At 41.7% G+C, this 21,247-nt stretch overlaps 2 protein-coding genes across 5 annotated transcripts; one reads left to right on the top strand and one right to left on the bottom strand.

Annotated features, from left to right (window-relative positions):
- The first annotated feature begins 893 nt into the window (after positions 1 to 893).
- Positions 894 to 2,666, top strand: LOC21404363 (dnaJ homolog subfamily C member 8). Its single transcript, XM_010107551.2, has 5 exons — positions 894 to 1,321; positions 1,629 to 1,703; positions 1,875 to 2,014; positions 2,115 to 2,252; positions 2,448 to 2,666. The coding sequence occupies exons 1-5, from the start codon at positions 1,063 to 1,065 to the stop codon at positions 2,646 to 2,648; spliced, it is 813 nt and encodes a 270-aa protein (XP_010105853.1). The 5' UTR covers positions 894 to 1,062; the 3' UTR covers positions 2,649 to 2,666.
- A 299-nt stretch (positions 2,667 to 2,965) lies between these two features.
- LOC21404361 (phosphopantothenate--cysteine ligase 2) lies at positions 2,966 to 20,988 on the bottom strand. Of its 4 annotated transcripts, none has more exons than XM_024171874.1 (10): positions 20,565 to 20,988; positions 19,311 to 19,464; positions 19,082 to 19,205; positions 18,954 to 18,998; positions 18,759 to 18,844; positions 18,520 to 18,572; positions 18,318 to 18,377; positions 3,720 to 3,821; positions 3,367 to 3,486; positions 2,966 to 3,213 (listed from the first exon to the last, which is right to left on the bottom strand). In XM_024171874.1, exons 2-10 carry the CDS (start codon positions 19,456 to 19,458, stop codon positions 2,974 to 2,976), a joined length of 978 nt encoding a protein of 325 aa, XP_024027642.1. In that variant the 5' UTR covers positions 19,459 to 19,464; positions 20,565 to 20,988; the 3' UTR covers positions 2,966 to 2,973. The 4 variants fall into 4 exon arrangements, with proteins under 4 accessions (XP_024027642.1, XP_024027643.1, XP_024027645.1 ...); XM_024171875.1 differs by having other exon boundaries at positions 19,311 to 19,458; XM_024171877.1 differs by lacking the exon at positions 20,565 to 20,988 and adding an exon at positions 19,830 to 19,931.
- Between the last annotated feature and the right edge of the window lie 259 nt (positions 20,989 to 21,247).

The raw sequence follows: 21,247 nt of genomic DNA, 5'->3' as shown, positions 1-21,247 counted from the left end.
AAAAATAAAGTACATATTTATTATATTAAAGTTAACAATAATTATGCTAATATTATAATATTAGGCAAATAAAATAATAAATATATGTTGCATTTATTATTTTTTGAATTTTATTTTTAATTGTGTATTTATAAGTAAAATAAGGGTATAATAGTAAATTAATATTAATATTACGAATGAGAGTCTCAATTCTAATGGGGGGCATGAGAATGCTAATCTTATTCTTTAATCCCAAATTTGAGTGGGACCCACCAATCTCACTCCTATTTCAGAATAAAAAAAAGTAAATAAATATGGAATTGACTCACATTTTTCACTCTCATTCTTCAATCTTGGTAAGTAAACATGAGAGTACTAAATTAAAGAATGGAGTTAATGGTGCATATATTATATTCGAATTTTTTTTCAAAAAAAAAAAACAAAGAAAAAGAAAAAAAAGAAGTGAACGCTATTACTTTGAACTTTTTTTTTTTGTCTTCAATAATTTGGGCGGGACAGTCCCAACCGTCAAGCTACAGCGAGGCACAGGCTCTACCGCCCACCAAAAATTGCCGGTAAATAGAATCTAAAGAAAAAAAAACTAATTCCAAAAAAAAAAAAAAAACTGCGAGAAACCAAAAAACTGAAAAAGAATAAAATTATTTTTTATAAACAGAAATTAAGAATACGTAAAAAAAAAAATGGAAACGAGTATTTTTTATAAGCAGAAAAAAATAATTAAAAATATAAATAGATATTTAATTATAATTTAAAATTATTTTTAATTTATATATATTTTTTATAAAAATATAATAAATTATAATTTAAATTAAGACACGAATTTACCAACTAAACTCATAAAGAGATTCAATTTAGATTCTCAAAATTTTCAGGAAAAAAAAAAAAACAAACAAACAAACAGACAGACAGATTCTCAAAAAACTTGTAGAAACTGTTCAGTTCCTTCACGTCTTCAACCCTGAGAAGTCACAGATTTTCCCAAAAATCCTCTGCGAGAAATTGACACCATAGATATTGCTTCTGGGATTTTCTTCGAATAGATTGGTGGTCAGAAGTTCTGAAATGAGCAATCTGAGAACGATCTGTAGGCCACACGGGGTGTTCTTCTCCTCCTCCATTTGTTGCAGACACCAAGTTCGTTCTATTGTTTCCTTTCGAAACCCTAACACCAAACCTCGCTATTCTCTGCCGTCTTTCTTCTCTCCGCTCATCGATTCCTCGCCTTCCAATGGAACTGAGCGTTGGTTTCGCGTGAATCAGAGGAGGACTTTGGTTAAGGCCGCGAATTGGACTGAGCCCAAATCTCCTTACGAAACTCTTGGTAATTTCGTTTTCTTCGATTTGAATTTAACATCTTTTAGTGGACCAATTCTGGTGATTGAATTGAAATTTCAACCTTTTTCCAGTGACTTGTTTTTGCTTCGGAAGCACAAAATTTGGGGGGAAAATTCATGGAATATGAAAGATGTTATGGACATGGGAACGATGTGATTGATATATGAAATTGAGAAATGTTCTCTCCCTGGGCATTTCAGTTTATTCATGTTTGGTTAAAAGGATGTATTTTTATTTTGATTTCTTCAATCTATCAATATTTTTGATGAATTATCTTTTTTTCCCTTATGCAGAATTAGAAAGGGATGCCGATGAGGAGGAGATAAAGGTTGCATACAGACGTTTGGCCAAATATTATCATCCAGATGGTTTGTCCTTTGTCTTGGCTGGAAAACTTCTCAAGAACTTCAAATCTTGATTTGGACTTAAATCTAGAGATTAGAAAGATTAGTATTTATCAATAATTACAACTTTTCTTAACAATTATTGGTCCGATTGTCAATTCTCCAAATTGATTCAGTCAATTTTCATGTGTCAAGTCTACGATGGTAGAGGGACCCTTGAGGAGGGGGAAACTGCGGAAGCTAGATTTATTAAGATTCAAGCTGCTTATGAGTTGCTCATAGATGAAGAGCAACGCAGAAAATATGATATGGATAACAGGGTCAACCCAATGAAGGTAAAGATTTGCAGGTTACGTTTAGTAGATAACCGTATTAACTGCTTGTTTTGGCTTTCCTACTGCAACAATGGTATGTACATTTCGTCATTTTCGTCAGGCGTCACAAGCTTGGATGGAGTGGCTTATAAAGAAGCGAAAAGCTTTCGATCAGCAGGGTGACATGGCAATAGCAGCTTGGGCCGAGCAACAGCAGAGAGAGATGAATCTTCGCGCGCGTCGTCTTTCTCGTTCAAAGGTATCCAATAATACTTTTTTGACTACACAAATACCCTTGCTAGTATTACCATGTTGTTTGATTTTGAAACGATTATCAATGTTAATTGACATTCACAAATTCATAGTAAACCCCTTGAAAGAATATCGTTATCTGCAAGTTCATGTGTCTTTGGCTACATAATTGTTTCTCAAAATCAATGTTTCGCGATTGTAGGTTGATCCAGAAGAAGAGAAGAGAATCCTGGCAAGAGAGAAAAAGGCGTCAGCAGAATATTTCCACAGCACACTTAAACGGCACACTCTCGTCTTGAAGAAAAGAGACTTGATGCGAAGAAAAGCGGAGGAAGAGAAGAAAAAGGTCATTAGCCAGCTTTTAGCAGCAGAAGGCCTTGAGCTTGACACAGAAGATGAATAATTAGACGCTGCTCTACTCAGTTTACTTCCAGAATAGTATATAGCAAAAACATTCTGGGATTGTCCTGTATACTGATACACCACTCCATATCTTATTGTACACAAAACAAAAAAAGGGGAAATTGTATATATTATTATTTCTTCGATGAATTCAAAGAAAAGCATTTTATTATATCCCATAGACATATGAGAATGAAAAGACCTCTCTCGTGAAGGAGAGCTCTCGTTATACTTTTTTTTAATAAAAATAAAAATAAAAATGTGCCACTGTTAACACAACTGAAGTTATTAGCCAGGCCATTAGGCTCAGATAGTCGGATATCATATTATAGATTAGAAGACTCGATATGGGCTGAATGTCTTTCGACAATAAGTTGAATAAGAGGATTTTCCACATCATCAACACCCGCAGCCTTGTTTCGGCGAACTGGAATCTGCCCATCACTTGTGACAATCACAACTTCCTCTTTGCGGCTTGATAACTCGTTTGCTACCACCATATTCATCTTATACTTCTTAAGAGCCACACCGGCCTTCTCTAGCAGAATCTTGGAATCTGTCTCGAGCTGTTCCGCCAAGCAAGAACAAATTTTCAGTCTCAAAAATTTGTTAAAAAATAATTGTTTGCTTTACATCTTGGTTATTTCTTATCAAGAATATCTTAAATGTTAGATGTATCGAGTAAAATACAGCTAAAAGGTGGTGGCATAATAGCTTACCTTAAATGATATGCAGAAAGCCATAGGAGCCCAGTCTCTCCTTAGCACTGATAGCATTTTGGGCACCTGAGCAAGTTGCATGTTTAAAGGGCCAGATGCTGATTGAATTTTGTGTTCTGCCTGCACAGTTAAAACTCATGCTTCAGAGAGAAGCCACGGCTTTACATAAGAGTTGATGCTTTCTACGTTTGTACAGGCACTAGAAGCATCTACATGTTTTTCTTTTTCTCCCACTTTTCAATAGCAACCCTGCATATGGTTACACTCCATACGTAGAAAAATATCATTTAGACATGCCATATAAGTTTTGTAACTAAATATCCCAACAAATTTTCACTTTATTTAGTCCCTACCATGCTTTGCCAAGGAACATAGAAGTCAGAGACAGCAGCTGCAAGATAAAATATTGCATTTGGTCCAAGATTGCTCATTGGTATCGCAATCATCCTCAACATCTGTCCAACATACAAAGACAAAGTAATAAATGTGAGGAAATAATATTATTCAAGCCTACAAGGTGCATACGAACATAACAGCCTCCATTAGAGACAAAAAAAAAAAAGAATTGGAAACATAAGAAAATTAAGTTGCAAAGCACTTTGACAACATCATTACAGGAAAGAGTTTGCAATAATAAAAACGAAAAGTATACAGAGGTTTGGTTGACAAGAAGCCAACCTAAATTATTCATAGACAAGTACAAAAATAAGAATTCTGATGTTTTCTGTGGGTTCAAAAATGATCTTGACAAAACATAACAACAGAAGAACTAAAAAGAGAAATCAGAGTAAAAACAAATAGAGACAACAATATCTAGAAGGTCACGGCGAGACAAGCCGTTTATCATTACAATAGGTGTCAAGTGGAAGTGCAGTGATGCATGCAACTGAGGCATCCTAACAGACCGGTAGACTTGAACCTTATTCCTACATGACCCGATCAATTCAATCAGGCACTCGCCATCTATTTTCATTGTTCAACTCTTTGACAACACGAAAAAAACAAAAGCTCTGCCCTCCCTCTCTATCTATCCAAGGGATGGAAGGGCAGAGGCCTTTAGTGTCCCCTCCAGTCAAGAATTGGGGCCTCACAATCACTAGCCAATATGCTTTTCTCTCATGCCTTTCTTCGTTCATGGTTCGATATTATGGTGTCCTAGGCATAGAGGAACCACACCAATCCATCCCGAACTTGGTGGTTAAACTCTACTACAGTGATGATACTGTAGGGGAGGTCCTACAGAAAAATTGCTCGACGTCAGGATGATAAAAAACTTAACACCTCTCATTCTTATTACTTTTTGAATATGAAAAAGAAAAAAAAATGAAAGGGTCCTAGGAGTTTAGCTAAGAATCTGTCAACAAATTGATAAACCTGGATCCAACTCAATGTATTTTTATTGCATGAAATTGATCATTACAACTCAAGGCACCTGGAAGGCCCTGGAATGTAACGAAGAAAGAAGAAGAAAAACAGAATGCAGGAAAATAAGATAATGGTGGATTTTCGAGTAATCCCCAGACTCCCAGGTAGCAACACATGCACAAAATTCACGATCCCTTCCCTCTGCCCCCATACTACCCTAATATCCCTCAGGCACTAACCGTCCATTCCCGGTTCCCCAGGCGGGCTTCCAACGTCCCTTGGCTGGCCCAATTCATTTAGTTCTGGGCCCACCCCCTTTCCCTTCTTGGCCCTTCTCACGTACACTTTCCTCACCAGAGGCCTAATATCAATCCCCCCCCCCCCCCCCAAACCCCACCTTCCCCCCCCGGAAGACAACCTTGTCCCCAAGGTTGAAATCAGGGAACTGCGCCTGAAACACGTCCAAGAGCTCCCATGTGGCCTCCCAATCCTGCAAGCCCTTCCATTGCACCAAAATTTCAGCCACCAGCTTCCCGCCAAAGGGTGACCACCGACCCCGGACGACGTTCGAAGGCTCGACCTATAGTTCCAGCTCGTCCGAAAGTTGAGGCAGAAGAGGCTGACATGTTGAGTCCATGCCCCTGAATGGCTTAAGCTGGGATACGTGAAAAACAGGATGTATCCTCGCATCCGCCGGTAGCGAGACGCGATAGGCAACTTCTCCGATCTTCTCCAAAAGCTCAAAGGGTCCATAAAACCAAGGGGCGAGCTTTTCATTCGGCTTCCGTGCCAAGGATTTGAGGCGATAAGGCCTGAGTTTGAGAAGGACTCGGTCTCCAGGTCTGAAGGATAGTTTCCTGCGATGCACATCAGCAAACTTCTTCATAAGCTGCTGTGCCACCACAAGATGCCCTTTTAGGACATCCAAGAGCTCATTCCGCTGTTGAAGCTGCTGGTTGACATCTTCCACGGCTGAAGGGGAGTCTTGAAACCGGTGAATTGTGGGAGGATCACGGCCGTAGACCACCTGAAAGGGAGAATGCTTGGCAGATGCATTAAAATTGGCGTTGAACCAGAATTCAACCCACGGCAAGTACTGCGACCACAAACGAGGCGTGTCACTTGCGAAGCAACGGAGATACACTTCCAGGCACCTGTTTACGACCTCTGTTTGCCCATCCGACTCGGGGTGATAAGCCGAACTGCGGCTCAGTTTTGTGCCTTGCATGCAGAACAGTTCGCGCCAGAAAACGCTCATGAAAAGCGGGTCTCAATCAGTGACAATAGAGGCTGGGATACCATGGAGCTGCACCACCTCACACAGAAATAGTTCAGCCACTTTCTTGGCTATGAATGGATGAGACAATGGCAGGAAATGGGCATATTTGGACAGCCTATCCACGACGACCAAGATGGTATCAGCCCCCTGCGACCGTGGCAGACCACATATGAAGTCCATGGAGCTGCACCACCTCACACAGAAATAGTTCAGCAATGACTATCCACGACGACCAAGATGGTATCAGCCCCCTCCCCTATCCTCTCTGGAATAGGCGGTGGCTGTAGCAGGCCTGCGGGGACCAGCGCGTCCGACTTGGAACGCTGACAAATGGGGCAGTCAGCCACATACTGGCGTATGTCCCTCTTCATTCCTCACCAAAACAGGTTACTAGCCACTCGCTTATAAGTGCGCAAAAACCCGGAGTGTCCACCCAAGGTCGAGTCGTGGAACTCATGAAGCATCCGACCTATCCAAGGGGAATGTTGCGGTAACACTACCCTGCCGCGATAGCACAATAGGGCCTGATGGAGTGAAAATCCAGGTGCCACCCCCTCACCTTGTTCCAATTTTCTGATCATTGCCGCATAGTCCCCATCAAGACGCTGGCCCTGCCGAATCTCGTCCCAATTCAGGAACTGGGGAACGGACAATGCAGCTAAACCCAACTCTGTGTCTTCCTCGCGCCAGGACAAGGCATTCGCTACTCGATTCGATGCTCCCCGCTTGTATTGCAACTCAAAGTCGTATCCAAAAAGCTTAATGGCCCAGCGAACGTGCTCCGGGGGTAAAAGCCGCTGGTCCATCAGGAACCGCAGGCTCTGCTGATCGGTTCGCACCACGAAGTGTCTCCCGAGTAAATAATGGCACCATTTCTGTACCGCCAAGACCACTGCCATGAGTTCGCGTTCATACACAGAACGAAACCGTGTGATGCTCGATAGTGCCTTACTGAAATAGGCAATAGGCCTGCCCTGCTGCATCAGCACCGCCCCTAAGCCAGTACCCGAGGCGTCCGTTTCGACCACAAATGGCTTCGCGAAATCTGCATTGCCAAAACGGGGAGGGTAGTCATTGCTTGCTGGAGTGCCTCGAAAGTGGCGGTGGCGTCCTCAGTCCATTTGAACTCCCCTCGCTTGAGTAGGTCGGTCAACGGTCGTGCCAAATGCCCAAAATTTCGAACGAAGCGCCTGTAATAACCCGCCAACCCCATAAATCCCCAAACCCCGCGGACATTTTTTGGTGTGGGCCACGACAATATAGCTTCCACCTTGGCCGGATCAGTTGCTACCTCGGCTGCTGAGATGACATAACCAAGGTATTCTAACCGCTGCTGCCCGAATGAACATTTCTTACGGTTGGCAAACAACCTTTCCCTCCTCAGGACCTCCAAGACCGTGGTGAGATGCTCATGATGGTCTTCCCACGTTCGGCTATAGACTAGAATATCGTCGAAAAAGACCAAAACGAACCGGCGCAAGTATGGCTGAAAGACCCTGTTCATGAGGACCTGGAATGTGGCAGAAGCGTTAGTCAGGCCAAACGGCATGACCAGAAATTCATAGTGCCCTTCGTGCGTGCGGAATGCAGTTTTCTCCACATCGAACTCCCTAACCCGAATTTGGTGGTATCCGGCCCTTAAGTCCAACTTAGAAAACACGGCAGCCCCATGCAATTCATCCAGCAGCTCGTCGATGATAGGGATTGGAAACTTGTCCGGCACCGTGAGCTGGTTGAGAGCTCGGTAGTCGACGCAAAAGCGCCAATTCCCGTCCTTTTTCCTGACTAACAGAACCGAGCTTGAGAATGGGCTACTACTCGGCCGAATAATCCCCGAGGCCAACATCTCTGTGACCAGCCTCTCAATCTCACTCTTCTGTGCTTGTGGATAACGGTACGGCCTAATATTAGGCGGTTTTGCTCCCGGTTTAAGGGTGATATGGTGATCCCTCCCGCGCATAGGTGGCAACCCTTCAGGTGTCTTGAACACCTCAGGGAACCGAGCCAAAACCCCCTGAACGGAGTTAGGCTCACTGTCTCCTGGATTGCCCCCATCCTCTCCTTCTAGCGAATAAATTTCCAGCAAAGCCCCAACCACTTCTCTATGGAACTTACGAGTATGGGTGCGAAGGCTTACCTGTTCCAAGCTCAGGGTCGGGTCCCCCTTCAGGCAGGTCCATCCTTCTTCCGTTCTGAACTCTTCATCGTGAACTTCTGCCAATCAGCCCTTACTTCCCCCAGCGTTCGCAACCAAGACACCCCAAGTACCACCTCAGCGCACCCCAACTCAAACGGGACAAAGTCTTTAGTAACTTTGTATCCCTGGATTCTCAGTTCCCACCCCCTTACACACCCCCTGCTGGCGGAAGCAAGCACCATTTCCTACCCGGATGCCATAACCCCCCGTGGCTGTCAACGGAATCCGCATCTCCCTCACGACTTTCTGTGACAAAAAATTGTGGGAAGCTCCGCTGTCAACTAACACCACTACCTCTCGGTCCCTGATTAGTGCATGAAAATGCACCCTAATACTGCTTTTGATTTATATAATATTAAAATATTTAAGCTTTAATTAAACAATTCTATTATTTTTATTCATAATATTTTTAATTAGAATTTGTCTAGTTTTTGCTTAATTAGTTACAGATAAAAGCAGTGTAAAAAGCCACAAAAGAAAAAGCCATGAAAGCCATATTCTCAACCGTTTAAGCCCATTGAGCCGCATCAGCCCGTGAGCCGTTTAAGCCACCGAGCCAACCCACTAAGTCAGCGCAGAAATCCGCGCCATTTCTTTCCGCCATCTCGTGCCTCGCGCGTAACCAGCACGCCCCACTTCACAGCGCGCGTCCCGTGCACGTGAGATCTCCAGCGCGTTCCAACCCAAACTCCACGTGGGTCCCACACCTGCGATGCAAGCCTGCTCCTTCCCTCTGCGCGTGCCAGCTGTCTGAGCGGGTCCCCAGCTGTCTCCAACCGCCAGCTCCCTTCTTCCACTCCGCGCGCGACACGTGGCGGCCTTATTCTTTTCCTCCAATCAAGCTTCGACACGTGTTCCCTTTGAGATGAATCCGAATTTCTTCCCCAAAAATCAGAGAAAAATATCATATTTCTTCCCCAAATCAAATATATGATTTCTCCTAATTTATGTGTAATTTTATTTTGTTTCCCTTTCTTTTGTATTTTTTTATTTTTATTGTGTGTTTCCTTATTTGACGACAACCTCTGAACACTATAAATAGAGGGGTTGGCCTAAGGTTTTAATAAGCTTTTAATATTCAGTTTTCTGTCGTCTTGCTGTCAGTCTCATATTTTGTCTCTAGAACTTGTGATAATGTTTTGCAAGATAGGCTAGAGTTTTCTTGATGAGATTAGAGATGAACTTCTGTTGAGTGACCCAATTCGGGGTTTTGATTAAATCTCATCTATTTTTCTATTACTTTTCAAAATATTGTGTGTCAATTTTTATATAAGTTCAGTCACGCTTTTCTTATGTAATTCTGTCATGCAATGTTTTGTTATTCAAATTATTTTACAAATTGTCTTTTACTGCAATATTATCAGATTAATATATTGTCGATTTTAGATAACTTGTAATAATAATATTTCCGGAGTCAACATAGAGATTTAATTTATTCGGTTATTTTATTTTGTGAATCAAAACTGGAATTGGTAAACGAAACATTAGGGATTCTCAGACACCTTATCGTTTTTATTATTGAATTTTCTTCATACAAATTCCCTCATTTCTATTTTATTTGCAACAAAATCTCAAAAACTATTCTTTTTCTTTAATTCACTTTTCTCAAATGCTCTTATTCTGTTAGTTATTCTTGCTAATTTGTTATCTCTCTGTAGATACGACCGTTCTTCTGTGCTACAATTGACCGCTTGTGAACATCACTTTTGGGCATTAATCAGTCCCCTAGAGTTCCCACCAACTTCATGGTATTGGAGGACGAAATCCCCATGAGAGAGTTCAGCGAGAGACCCGCCACACCCTCGGTTGTAGGCTCCTCCTCCACCACCAACTCCTCGTCTCCTTCCTCTTCCTCCTCCGCCAACAATAGCACCTGTAATTGCCGATTCTTACATCGGTGACCCGGACCGAATTTCTCGTCACACCGAAAACACAGCCCCTTAGCCCTCTACCGTTGGATCTCCTCCTCAGTAAGGCGCTTGAAGCCTGCCCCCCTCCCTCTGACAATCCTGCAGCCTGCGGTGGCCACCCCCGAGCCTTTTGGGAAGGGCTCTGCTCCTTCCCCTGGTTGGACTGAAGGGAGTTCCCAAAAAACCCTAATGAAGAATAGGCTCGATCATTAACGCCCAAATCCTTTCCCAGCCCCTCCGACCTCCATCCTCGGCCCAGTCTCCCCTTCCGAAGCCTTTCTATGGCCTCATTTCGTTCCTTAATTTGTTGGGCCAGATCCATCGCCTCCTGGAGGTTAATGGGCCTATGTAACTTGTCGAGATATTAGGAGGTTTTTTAGTTATTTAGTTTTTGAATAAACAACCTGATTTATATGGTTGAGTATCTCAGGTTTAGGGTAGTTAGGATTTTCCTATTATTATGGAATCTAGGTTACGTTTGTTTATTCTATAAATAACCTATGTACTCTACCGGTTATAATGAGAAATATAAGAAGAGTTTTTCCCTTCTATCTAAAACTACATGGTATCAAAGCCTCGACTCTTTAAGAAGGAAAAACAATGGCGAAAACGGCGATGACCGGAGCAAGCAGAGGCGCCACCACATCATATGCAACATCTGAAAATTCTCAGTCCCAAGAATTGATCAATCCAGGGGAATTCGAGCACATATCAGGCTCACAGTTGACGGTGCACAAATTGGATGGCACGAACTATCTCGAGTGGGCGCAATCGATGAAGCTGGCAATTGATGGAAAACGAAGGATGGGCTACTTGACGGGGGCGGCGAAGAAACCTACTGCTGATGATCCAAAATTGTCTGACTGGGGTTCAAACAATTCCCAGGTTATGTCATGGTTGATGAATTCAATGGAACCAGCCATAGCGAAACCATATTTATTTCTCCCAACTGCAAAAGATGTCTGGGATGCAGTGAAAGAATGCTACTCAGATTTGGAGAACTCATCACTGATATTCGAGTTGAAATCTCAACTGTGGCAGTCTAAGCAAGGAAACCGAAAAGTGACTGTCTACTATAATGAGATGTTGACTCTATGGCAGGAGTTAGATCAGTACAATGATGAAGAATGGGAGAGCCCAAACGATTGTGCAAGATTCAAGAAAAAAGAAGAAAACGATCGGGTGTATGTGTTCTTGGCTGGACTCAATAGAAGCCGAAGTAAGAGGCAGGATTCTCGGGAAAAAACCCCTTCCTTCCCTGCGAGAAACGTTTTCAGAGGTGTGACGGGAGGAGGCCAGACAACATACCATGTTGAAGGATGTGGTCCCTGAAATAGCAACAGAAGCAGATAAATCTGCTTTGGTGACCCGGGGATATGATGAAAGAGACAAGAAGAAGAAGCCATGGTGTGACCACTGCAAGAAACCATGGCACACCAAAGAGACTTGATGGAAGATACATGGGAAGCTTCCAAATTTGAAGAAAAACCCGACTGGAGATGGTCGTGCATTTCAAACTGCGAATGAATATTCTCAAGTGGAGCAAATCAATTCGGAAACAGCACCATTCACAAAAGAACAAATGGAACACCTGTATAAGTTTTTTCAATCTCAAAAAATGTCTAATTCTCCTTCTTGTTCCATAGCCCAGCAAGGTAACCACTTAGCCCTAACCTGTGTAACCTCAGTTCCCTGGATTAAACGTTTTCAGAGGTGTGACGGGAGGAGGCCATACAACATACCATGTTGAAGGATGTGGTCCCTGAAATAGCAACAGAAGCAGATAAATCTGCTTTGGTGACCCGGGGATATGATGAAGGAGACAAGAAGAAGAAGCCATGGTGTGACCACTGCAAGAAACCATGGCACACCAGAGAGACCTATTGGAAGATACATGGGAAGCCTCCAAATTTGAAGAAAAACCAGACTGGAGATGGTCGTGCATTTCAAACTGCGAATGAATATTCTCAAGTGGAGCAAATCAATTCGGAAACAGCACCATTCACAAAAGAACAAATGGAGCACCTGTATAAGTTATTTCAATCTCAAAAAATGTCTAATTCTCCTTCTTGTTCCATAGCCCAGCAAGGTAACCACTTAGCCCTAACCTGTGTAACCTCAGTTCCCTGGATTATTGACTCTGGAGCCACTGACCATATGACCTGCAATCCAAAGTTTTTTTCCTCGTATAATCCATCTGCAGGAAACAAAAAAATCCGTGTTGCAGATGGCTCCCTCTCTACAATAGCCGGAACAAGATCCATCCCTTTAACTCCTAATCTTATCATTCATAATGTCCTTCACGTCCCAAAGCTTTCTTGCAATCTCTTGTCCATTAGTAAATTCACTAAAGATCTAAATTGCACAGCTAACTTCTATCCTTCTTATTGTAAATTTCAGGACCTCACCTCGGATAAGATGATTGGCAGTGCTAGAGAAAGTGGTGGCCTTTATTTCTTTGAAGATGGATCCAGATTGAATAAAGCTGTACAAAGCACATGTTTTAGGTCTTTCTCAGTGTCTAGTGAGAATGAAATAATTATTTGGCATTTTAGGTTAGGACATCCAAATTTTCATTATCTCAAACTCTTGTTTCCAAAGTTATTTGTTAAAAAGGTTCTTCATTTCAGTGTGAAATTTGCGAATTAGCAAAACACCATCGAACTGTTTTCTTGCCTTTGTCATATAAGCCTTTACAACCTTTTGCACTAATTCACAGTGACGTATGGGGTCCCTCATAGATAACAACTAACGCAGGAAAAAAATGGTTTGTAACGTTCATAGATGATCACACTAGGACGAGTTGGGTATACCTGCTAAAAGAAAAATCCGAGGTAGAGGGAGTGTTCAAAATGTTTCACAATATGGTGAAAACACAATTCCAAGCTTCCATTCAGGTATTTAGGAGTGATAATGGCAAAGAGTACTTTAATGAGATCCTAGGGAAATACTTTGTCGACAAGGGAATCATTCACCAAAGCTCGTATAGTGATACCCCCCAACAAAATGGGATAGCAGAGCAGAAAAATAAGCACATTTTAGAGGTAGCACGAGCATTATTGTTCACCAATCATGTTCCAAAATACCTATGGGGAGAGGCTATTCTCACTGCAATATACCTCATCAATAGGATGCCTTCGGGGATTTTAAACCGTAAAACACCACTAGAAGTGCTCAAAACATGCTTTCCACTTCAAAGAATCTCTGCCACCTTACCTCTAAAAATATTTGGCTGCACGGCTTTTGTTCACATTCATGATAGAAATAGAGGGAAATTCGATCCTAGGGCAAGGAAGTGTGTATTTTTAGGTTATGCTCCAACCCAAAAAGGGTATAAGTGTTTTGATCCGGTCACCAAGAAAATGTTTGTAAGTCTTGATGTCACTTTTTTTGAAAATACACCATATTTTGGAGCTCATCTTCAAGGGGAGATTAGACATGAAGATTCGGGAAAGGTAAACCATTATGAGGATCTCATTAGGCTTGAAACCAATGAACCTAGAAATTTGAGGCAAGAGGAAAAACCAAAGGAAAAACCTGTTGTCCTTCCTATTCCCATTGAAAGTCCCACAGATTCCGAGAGGAACCCCACGCCCCTAGTCCTGAGATTCAAGAAATGAGCAGAACCGAAGAAAGGTCAAAAACAGGTGCTGAAATACAGGTTTATTCAAGAAGGCAGACGGAAAAAAGAAATAAAGTTGATGTCACTAATCCACACAGCCATGAGTTGGAACTAAGGAAGGTAATGAACTCACAAACTGATCCAGGGAATTCTTTAATTGACAAAAGTGAGTGATCACATATCTCCTGATTCCGATTCTAGGAATAATCTGGATATGCCTATTGCAATTAGAAAAGGCATTAGAAGTTGCACCCAACATTCTTTATCTAACTTCATCTCCTATAAGCACTTGTCACCATCTTTCTTTGCCTTCACTTCTCATCTGTCTTCTGTGGAGATTCCAAAAAATATACAGGGTGCTTTACAAGTTCCAGAGTGGAGGGAAGCTGTTTTTGAAGAGATGAGGACACTAGAGAAGAATCAAACGTGGGAAGAAGTTGCACTGCCAAAGGGGAAAACCACTATGGGCTGCAAATGGGTATTCACCACCAAGTACAACTCAGATGGCTCTCTCGAACGATACAAAGCAAGGCTGGTGGCGAAAGGATACACGCAAACTTATGGCATAGACTACTTGGAGACGTTTGCACCTGTGGCGAACACAATAAGAGTAGTATTATCCTTAGCTGCTAACCTTGACTGGCCTCTGCAACAGCTAGATGTAAAAAATGCCTTCTTAAACGGAGATCTAGAGGAAGTGGTCTATATGGAAGCACCTCCAGGTTTTGAAGGGAAGTTTGGAACCAAAGTTTGCAAGTTGAAGAAGTCACTATATGGCCTCAAGCAATCACCAAGGGCCTAGTTTGATAAATTTGCAGGCTCAATGAAGAAGCAAAACTATGTGCAAGGACATAGTGACCATACAATGTTTGTAAAGCATTCAATGGAGGGTAAGATCACGGTTCTTGTTGTCTATGTAGATGACATAATTCTCACTGGTGATGATGCGGCGGAAATGAGGAGGTTGAAAGAAACCTTAGCAACTGAGTTTGAAATAAAAGACCTTGGAGGACTAAAATACTTCCTTGGAATGGAGGTTGCCCGCTCAAATAAGGGAATTGTTGTGTCTCAAAGGAAGTATGTGCTAGACTTGTTAAGAGAAATAGGGATGAGTGGATGTAAACCAGCAGAAAAGCCCATTGATCCTAATCAAAAGCTAGGCAACATTGAAGATAGAATACCTGTGGACACAGCTCGATACCAGAAACTGGTAGGAAAGTTAATATACTTGTCCCACAAACGGCCGGACATAGCCTTCGCTGTAAGCCTTGTAAGTCAGTTTATGCACTCACCATGTGAGGAACATCTAGAGGCGGTTTTCAGGATCATTAGATATCTAAAGGGCTGTCCAGCGAAAGGATTATTCTTCACCAAAACTGGACAACGTACGGTGGAGGCATACACTGATGTTGATTATGAAGGAGCTATCTCTGATCGAAGATCCACCTCAGGATATTGTACCTTTGTCTGGGGAAACCTCGTAACCTGGCGTAGCAAAAAGCAAAATGTAGTTTCTCGTAGTAGTGCGAAATCTAAATACAGAGCAATGGCTCATGGTGCGTGTGAGCTACTATGGCTGAAGCGTCTCATGGAGGAGTTAAAACAACCGATAGACAAGCCAATGAAACTGTATTGCGACAACAAAGCTGCCATTTCCATCGCCAATAACCCAGTTCAACATGACCGAACCAAGCACATCGAGGTTGACAGGCATTTCATCCGAGAGAAGCTTGAAAAAGGAATAATCTGCATGCTCTTCGTTCCAACAAACCAGCAACTTGCAGATATTCTTACTAAAGGCTTATTCAGACCAGTTTTTGAAGATCCTGTTAGCAAGTTGGGCATGATAAACATATATGCGCCAACTTGAGGGGGAGTGTCGAGATATTAGGAGGTTTTTTAGTTATTTAGTTTTTGAATAAACAACCTGATTTATATGGTTGAGTATCTCAAGTCTAGCGTAGTTAGGATTTTCCTATTATTATGGAATCTAGGTTACGTTTGTTTATTCTATAAATAACCTATGTACTCTACCGGTTATAATGAGAAATATAAGAAGAGTTTTTCCCATCTATCTAAAACTACAATGTTAGTTTTACCAATCCATCCCAAAAGCTTAAGCTGTTAGGAGGTGGGCCAACAATAATTTTTATATTTTAACACTCCCCCTCACGTGTGGGCTGGACAATGAGCAATTGTGTGTGTAAATTAATTAGAAAGCCCAACACGTGAATATTTAAGCCCGAGATATATTAAAGACCCAACACGTGATGATTTTAAATGGAGATAAATAGTGCAATTACGAGAGTTTGAACTCAGGACCTCCCGCTCTGATACCATGTTAGTTTTACCAATCCATCCCAAAAGCTTAAGCTGTTAGGAGGTGAGCCAACAATAGTTTTTATATTTTAACATAACTTAACATCGGCCCTTACATCCTCACGAAGCCCATTAAGGAAAGCCCCCCTAAAGATTGGTTCAGGAATACCTCGCATGGAAGCAGCCAAAGCTTCAAACCAGTCGCGGAATTCCGTCACCGAGCTGTCCTGCCGCAACGCCATCAGCCGCTCTGTCGGGTCGCCGTCCTTCGCGCGGCTGAATCGGTGGAGAATCGCTGCCTTCAAATCTCGCCAGTCGGTGAACGGGTCTTGTGAATCCAGCCACTGAAACCAGCCGAGAGCCCTGCCTTCCATGCATACCGAGGCCGCTAGAACCTTCTCCTCCTCCTCGACGCCATTAATGGCGAAATAACGCTCCGCCCGGAATACCCAGCCATACGGATCTTCCCCTTGGAAGATCAGAAGTTCGAGTCGTCTTCCCCAATGATCCATCCTTCCGCGGCCCCTGTCTGGCGAATCGGCCAGACCCAATCGGTCCCGGTCTCGTCCCTGCTCCCGTCGCAGGGGTACTGGTGGTTGGGCCTCCAGTCGGTGACTAATCAAGGTCTCCAGTCGGTGGAGGGCCCCTTGAACATCGCCAATCTGGGCTCCTAAGGCTAAGACATCCTCCTGCAACTGAGGTACGTGGTCCACGATCACCCCCATCAGCTGAATGGTTTCTCTGATAGACTCGAGGCTTCCTTCCAAGCTGGAGACGCGACCTGGGTTACTCACCGCTGGCGAAGTATGAGCCATGGATCGTCAGCTCTGATACCAAATGATAGGGTCCTAGGAGTTTAGCTAAGAATCTGTCAACAAATTGATAATCCTGGATCCAACTAAATGTATTTTTATTGCATGAAATTGATCATTACAACTCAAGGCACATGGAAGGCCCTGGAATTTAACGAAGAAAGAAGAAAAACAGAATGCAGGAAAATAAGATAATGGTGGATTTTCGAGTAATCCCCAGACTCCCAAGCAGCAACACATGCACAGAATTCATGATCCCTTCCCTCTGCCCCCATACTCCCCTAATATCCCTCAGGCACTAACCGTCCATTCCCGGTTCCCCAGGTGGGCTTCCAACGTCCCTTGGCTGGCCCACTTCATTTAGTTCTAGGCCCTCCCCTTTTCCCTTCTTGGCCCTTCTCACGTACACTTTCCTCACCAGAGGCCTAACAATATCCCTTCTCTCCCACTTCACACCTCTGAATGCACCGTTCTTATATAGAGAGAGGCGCCTTTCACATCTTAACCGGGGAGAGGAAAAGTTCCTTTTTCTAGGGTACTCCCGGGAACAGATTCAGTGGAGAAGGGGTGGGGCCTGTAGCTCAGAGGATTAGAGCACGTGGCTAGAACCACGGTGTCGAGGGTTCAAATCCCTCCTCGCTCACAACCAACCAAAAAGGGAAGGACCTTTCCCTTTGGGGGTAGGAAATCATGATCGGGATTGTGGACCCAAAGCTACAAAATTTGGGCGTGGGTCTTTTGTCGAAATGGAATGGCCCTACTCTTTATTTCTTTAACTTTAATGGCGTATGCTTTAAATATAGTATGCCCCCTTCAGCATATTTTTTTGTTTTACGCCCCATAATTCTTCCTTAGCCAGGCAGGGGCATAATACCGGAGCAAGTACAAGTATTAGTAGCATAGCAAAAATGTATTCCTCGTCATTAATATGTTTGCTCGCGGTAATTGTGGTCTCTCAAGCTAATCGATGACTGCATCTTTGATGCACTTGCTAGTACTAGTACATATGAGAATTCTTAATTGGATAGTTGTAAATAGCCCCAGACTGTGGATTATCCCGGACCTACGCCGAGGTATTGATGGTGATTCTCAATATTGCAGAGCAGAATGTGATACAATGAGATAGAATGCAATAGAAACAAAGACACAGGGAACGGGTTACCTGCTCATTACAAATTTCTTTCCAACTGATTAACAATATTTTAGCATCTAAAAACACCACATCTTCAGTTCGTGTTTATGGAATTTGACTTTGTGATAGAAGCTATCAAAGCATTCATGACATGTCTCACTGAATATTTGTGATTATGAACGGTAGATGACATCTAAATCAAATTGCACATTTTGATCAAATCGTATAAAGGGAAAAATGAGTAGTTGAGTAGGTGGGCAACCGGTAGAACACGAGCATAAAATTAAATACAATTTCCAGCAGATCACAGGTTACCTGAAGATACTCAAAGATCGTTGTAAAGGGAAGTTTCAACAAGAGACCTTCTACTACTGCCTGCAATAGAATAAAACCGCATGGATGGATCAGGTTATATTATGCCATCTGTCATTACATGATAGACTAAGGAAGCCAAAACTGGAAATATGGGATAACTAAATAAATAACTCAAGGAGAGGCAAAGATAGTCCATCCATACAGCATGGTTCTCAGAAATGGCTCTCTTCACTGCTTCAGAATGTTCCTGCCGCACTGAAGAGGAAACTAGCTTAGTCATTTTCAGTGTACAAACCATCAAAAGGAATAGATTATTCATCGTGTAAGTTTTGCATATCAATTTTTCATGTCAATTTTATCACGCTTCAGTGGCACAAAGAAACATTTCTCTAAAAGAAAGTGCGAACTACAGTTTATGTGTGGCCATCACAAACTACAAACCTTGAATATTTGGCTCATCAGTTAACTCGAAACATTCTAGCAAGGGATCATCAGGAAGAGAACTGCAATATGGCTGGCAGGTTCCTCTGAACAAAATCACACATAAGCCTCCAAATTATGTGATCACAAAATGTTTCACCATACCATATTATACCTCTTGAAGTGTATTTATGAGGGAAAAAACATTGGAATTACCTCCGATATAAAAAGATAACTGCATATCCAGCCTTCAAAAAGTACCTGCAATATTAAGAAATTCAAATTAATAACTTTCTAGTACAACAAGAAAGACACTATTATTTGATAATGTCGGTGCCACATACTCTGTGGATGCTGCTCCTCTATGGCCTGAGCTGAAATTATCGATGTACCGAACACACCGCTGCTCTAGAGGAACCGTGGTTCCACCCGATGTCACGCACACAACCCTGCTAGGTCCTCCATTTCCTATTGTTTATAACGTATGGAAAAGTTAAAATGATCAAAACCCAACAAATAGAACATAAAGGAACTCAAAGATAGTTTGTTGGTTTAACCAAAATGTGGGCTTACCTGACGCCACCGAATTCCTTCTGATAAATTTATCTACTTGTTCACTGAAGTCAAGACTGTTGTTTAAAGGAGGAGCCGAGCTGAAAAATGATTCGATTTCGGTTTCTATGGTGGCTCGAGTACCCTCCAATTTATTTCCCAAATCCATCTGAGACTTCCCACGAAAAATATGCCAGAAACTCAACACAATTTCACAAACTTCACCATAGATTTTCGCATATTAAACAATAAAAACTATAAAACAGGAAGCAATTCCAGAAAAAATAAAATAATAAAAAAAAAGAATAACTAATCGATTTCAAAACGAAAGGTCAAAACAGAATAAAATAAATAAATAAGTGAGAAACCTCAAACTGACCTTAAATAAATTAAAAAACCATAAATCAGGAGCTAAATTAAGAGGGAAAATGAAATATAGATTTTGAATCCAACGGGAAAGTTTGGCTACAATCTTATAAATAGTTTGATATAAGAAAATGTATATAAATCTGTGGAGCAATTTCAATGGAGAAAACCTACCCGAAAAGGGGGTAATTGTCCAAACTTATGCTCAGGAAAGAGAAAGCTTCAAAGCTATAATAAACACTGTTATTACTGTGTATCAAGTGTTGTTGGGCTGAGAGCGTCAAAGACGAGAAAGCGTTTGAGTCGGTATTTATACTTGCAAGAGTTGTAACTTCAGTCAAAATATGGGTTTTTTTTAGATGGTTGAAATTTTGAGTTAGATTTTCGTTTGGCCTTGTATTAAAATTAATCAACATTCCTCACCCACTAGCAAAGGATAATGAGAAGAATAGGTATGGCTATTGGCTGCCTACAATTGTTGAGCAACCTACCAAGTTTGACCTCTCCTCGTGTCTCTTCCAAACCGGTACAATTCCTACTACTATGGTGGACAAAACATTAAAGTTGGCAAAAATTAATTTTGCACAATTAAAAAGATTAAAAGAAACACATACTTTTTCAAGAAAAAAAAAAGGCAATGGTTGTAAACAAGTGTAAAAATTGTTCCATTTGGTCCCCAATTTTAAGTATGTGAAGATTTGATTCGGGGTTTTGCTTAAAAAAAAAAAAAATTAAATGACCCTGAACTCTTGATTCTTAGAAGAAGAATTCAGCAGTTCCATACGATTTTCCAAATGCATTAAAGACAAACTTTTTTTTTAAGTTTTGGTGTTATAAGAATTAAGAACCAAATACAAAACTGTCCACTAAAAAAATCAAAAAAAAAATTTTGAAGAGCTGGAGGCCTACCGAAATTGTTGCTGCAGGATCGCCGGAGAAGAAAGAATCAAGGCGTGACCAGCGACGGCGTTAAGAGGGAGCACGAAGAGGGGAGGGAGCTCGTGACGTTTCCTGGGCTTGCGGTGGAACAGCGCTGCGACGGCGGAGGTTTTGCTTAGATAGGCCTTGGTAGCTGCCTGGAGATGCAACGGTGACGAGGGAATGACAATGTGTAACTTAGGATTTTAATTTTTTTATTATTATTATTTCTTGTATTGTTCTCTTTTGATGGGATTTATACTTTTTTTATTATGACTTATGAGAATATGGGTAAAGAAGGTGGTCCGGTGGAGGAGGAAGGAGGAGGTACCGAGGTAGGGGGTTCGCAGATGGGGAAGAAGATAGGTTTTTTTTTTTTTCTTTTCTTTTTTTCTTTTTTTCTGAGGTTATTTTGATAAATTCAGCTAAATATTTGCACTAAAAAAAAGAGTTTGAGACAACTTTAAATTTTTTTCTAGTTAAACTACAGTTTACGTTTAGGGACTACTTTAAAAATAAACTATTAATAATTTCTTATTTTTAGGTTGTTAAATTTGAATTAAAATTTATGTGTTTTACATATTTTTTTAATATAATGTGATTTTGATTAAATTTAATAATAAAAAGTTGAGACTACTAATAGAGTGAAGTACTAAGAGCTCGTTTGGTCGGAG

This window comes from Morus notabilis, unplaced genomic scaffold (assembly GCF_000414095.1).
Source record: "Morus notabilis unplaced genomic scaffold, ASM41409v2 Scaffold206, whole genome shotgun sequence".
Taxonomy (NCBI): Eukaryota; Viridiplantae; Streptophyta; class Magnoliopsida; order Rosales; family Moraceae; genus Morus; species Morus notabilis.
This window is presented reverse-complemented; position numbering and strand designations above follow the sequence as displayed.